General features: G+C 47.1%; 3 protein-coding genes across 3 annotated transcripts in view; 1 reads left to right on the forward strand and 2 right to left on the reverse strand.

Moving 5' to 3' along the window:
- Window positions 1-83, forward strand: part of PPTG_24625 (TKL protein kinase) — a gene marked incomplete at its 3' end in the record, with an annotated part of 8,128 nt that extends 8,045 nt beyond the window's left edge. Inside the window, exon 7 of the mRNA XM_008918039.1 lies at window positions 58-83. Coding sequence (XP_008916287.1) covers window positions 58-83 — 26 coding nt within the window. The remainder of the gene's footprint in view (window positions 1-57) is intronic.
- Window positions 84-204: 121 nt separating this feature from the next.
- Window positions 205-915, reverse strand: PPTG_19616 (hypothetical protein; the record flags this gene model as incomplete). Its single annotated transcript, XM_008918040.1, has 4 exons — window positions 205-337; window positions 403-468; window positions 530-595; window positions 677-915. The coding sequence occupies 4 exons, from the start codon at window positions 913-915 to the stop codon at window positions 205-207; spliced, it is 504 nt and encodes a 167-aa protein (XP_008916288.1).
- A 242-nt stretch (window positions 916-1,157) lies between these two features.
- PPTG_19617 (hypothetical protein) lies at window positions 1,158-2,963 on the reverse strand (the record flags this gene model as incomplete). Its single annotated transcript, XM_008918041.1, has 3 exons — window positions 1,158-1,875; window positions 1,934-2,002; window positions 2,068-2,963. The coding sequence occupies 3 exons, from the start codon at window positions 2,961-2,963 to the stop codon at window positions 1,158-1,160; spliced, it is 1,683 nt and encodes a 560-aa protein (XP_008916289.1).
- Between the last annotated feature and the right edge of the window lie 67 nt (window positions 2,964-3,030).

Below are 3,030 nucleotides of genomic sequence, written 5' to 3' on the forward strand. Positions count from 1 at the left end.
ATTAAACCACATCGTCATTATGTTAACTAAACATGACTCTCGCTTGTCAACGTACAGGTCGGACAAGTCCGTCGGCGGTGTAAAGTTCCCCCAGTTTGCAATAGGCGTCGATGACACGTCACTTAACAGAAGTCAGAACATGAACACCGCTGCAAAGTCAGCAATGCTGCAAACTCCAACAAGAATAGAGAATGACCAGCACACCTACAGTTGTCGCAGCGTTGCTGGGAACACGGCGTCTTCCATTGAGCTGAGCCAGGTGTTCCTTGCGATGAGAATTCTCGGTCCATCATTCCCCTCCGTCGTAAAGTTGGCGATAGGATTATCCGACACGTCTCTATCCGAAGATACAACAGCAATTAGTCAGGACTTTATTCAGGAGCTCTGACAATGGCCACTCACAGCAGTTCTAGATGATGCCAGCTCTCCGGAATCTCCAGACTCGTGAGCTCATTCTGCCTCAAATATCTGCATCACCAGCGCATTGTCAGTCTTAAGCGTCGTGCATTCTGCATTTTGCATCACTTACAACTGCTGCAGCGTCTCTGGGAGCTGCAGATCGCGCAAGTTTTTGACGCTATTGTCCGTTAAGTTCCTACAACGTTCAACAGAGCGTAACTTGGTCAATTTTTCAGCGTTATAACGCTGTTTGAACGTGTTTGCACATGCGCCGTACAGCTCTGTCAGCGTGGTATTAGTTAGCTCTGTGGCTTGCACGCCTAAACCGGATAACGACGTCGCATCCACCACCTTCACGTCCGAGCACGTCTCCGCGTCGTTTTCAGTCTGTAGACGTCGTCTCCGCCGCGTCTCTGCGGCTAAATAGAGAGAAGACGAGGGAGCGGAGGAGCTGCCGCAATCACCAAGTAGCGTAGGGACCGAGGGACACGCCCCGGGGCAGGTGACGGTCGTCATTGGAGGCGGTCGTCGTAAGGGTTCAAAATGCAGATGTAGCCACTTGAAAATTGAGGTGCGATTGGTGGAAAATCCTGGATTTTCTCTGAAGTAACGGTAATAATCCACAAATATTACAATACAATTATCAAGTTGAAGATCTTGGATTTTCGAATAGTCGCACTTTGATAGCAAAAATCGTGAAATATAACATGAAAAATAGAGCTAACAGAAACCATTTGTGTGTAGCTTATCCATTGTGGTCATGCTGCGGTTCTAATGCACCCCAACCAAGCTTCTTCGACAGGATCGCATGGATCACCAACTCCGTCGTGGATTTGGCGACGACGAACTCGGATTTTAGCAGGATCTGGATTGCACGCTAGAACCTGCATCCGATGATTGTAACACATCCCCACAACGGATGTGTTGGGCTCGGGACCAGATACACGACATTCTCGATATGGAACCCCATCGCACATTTTAATCATAGGAGTCGTTGGGGTTTGGGAGATTCCGGAGTAAGGCTGGCAGACATTATCAGAAAATTCATTGAAAACTTGCAATGTTGCCGGTGAAGCTCTAAGAGAAAAATCTTCCAGACAGGAGCCTCCGTTGCAGAACGGGTTGGTGAGGTTACACGTCCCGACGAAACCATTGCAGCATAAAGCTGCTCCTTGATACACTGCAAAGTGGATAATCGTATCGACGGATTCGAGATCGGGAATCCAGGACAGTTGCTTCATGACGCTAAATTCGAGTCTTTGAAGTCGGCGAAGATGCTTGAAAGAAGGGAGTGCAGTAAACTCACTCATGCGAGCCATAACCAGGCAGGACAAGTTCGGAGCCCCATCCAAAGGAGGCAATCGGATCATTCTTCGATGAAGGCCGAGTTGCAGATATCGCAGCTCGGGCATGTCGCTGAAGAGATCATCAGCAAAATTACCTAAATTGTTACTCCCCACTTTGCCTTCAATCTGTCTGTACAGTCACAAATGTTAACAATCTGTTAAAAACCAAATAAGTAATAGCGACGTACAGATACTGCAGCTTGTGGAACTCCTTAGCCCACGCCGGCAGTTCCTCAATGGCACAATTGATCAAGGATCTGTTTCGGTAATAAAAAAAATGTCAAAAGTCCTTATCTGTGTGTTAGTACACCTAAATGCTTACATATAATTGAGATTGTGGCATCCTCGAAGCTCATCTGGTAGCACGGTTAGCTGTCGATTGATTAACTGAAGTGTCTCCAATGTCCCAGCTGCTGCCAAGGCTTTCACAGTATCTGTAGCGTCAACGGGGTGAGTCCACTCAAAGTACGTTTTCGGTGCTCGATTTCCGTCAATGAGAGCACGACACGGACAGAGCCCAGTATCTCTCCATCGATAGGCAAAGACGACACATTCAGGGTAGGAAGCACAAGCTGCTTGCGATGTCGAGATAGATCGTTGCGTGACAACAATAACTGCAACACTATAAGCGAGATACAGGATGGCGAGAGATTTTGGGGCCGCACGTTGACATGGCTGCCGACCATTTGGAAACTGTGAAAATTTCAGCAAATTTGAATATTGCCGCGCCAATGACGCTCTTCTCGAGGATTGGTGGCGCTGTCTCTGATTCTGCATTTGTATAAGCACTTCCACCACTCTCTTGAAACGATAAGAAAATCCAAGATTCATCCCAATCCGTAAGAAATAATCCGACACACTGCGAATTCGGAGAGAATCAAAAGAAACACGGAAGAGCTCGATCTCTGTTGGACTGGCGAACATACGTGCTCGTCTTTCGAAGCTTCCAACGGGTAGCAACTCCATGTTGATGTGGTACACAGCACGATCAAAGTCGAAATTCTTGGCACTGTAGACGAGAATTACGATGGGGAAGAGTACAGCAGCACAAAGATCAAATAGCGAATCGATGAGGATTTCTGCAAACGCAGTAAATCTGTGGTTGATGATCTCGACAGCGCAGAATAACGAGTTTAAGGCTGTGAATATTGCAAAGCCAATGATTAGTTCGACAGGTGTACCAGCCTCCAAGAGCTCGTAGAGCATCAAAGACTGCATCGTCAAGTCGAATGCCTTCAAGCACAAGTTCTAATACAGCAAACACAGTAGTTAGACCAATACAAGT

This window comes from Phytophthora parasitica (assembly GCF_000247585.1).
Source record: "Phytophthora parasitica INRA-310 unplaced genomic scaffold supercont2.134, whole genome shotgun sequence".
NCBI classification, from domain to species: Eukaryota; Oomycota; class Peronosporomycetes; order Peronosporales; family Peronosporaceae; genus Phytophthora; species Phytophthora nicotianae.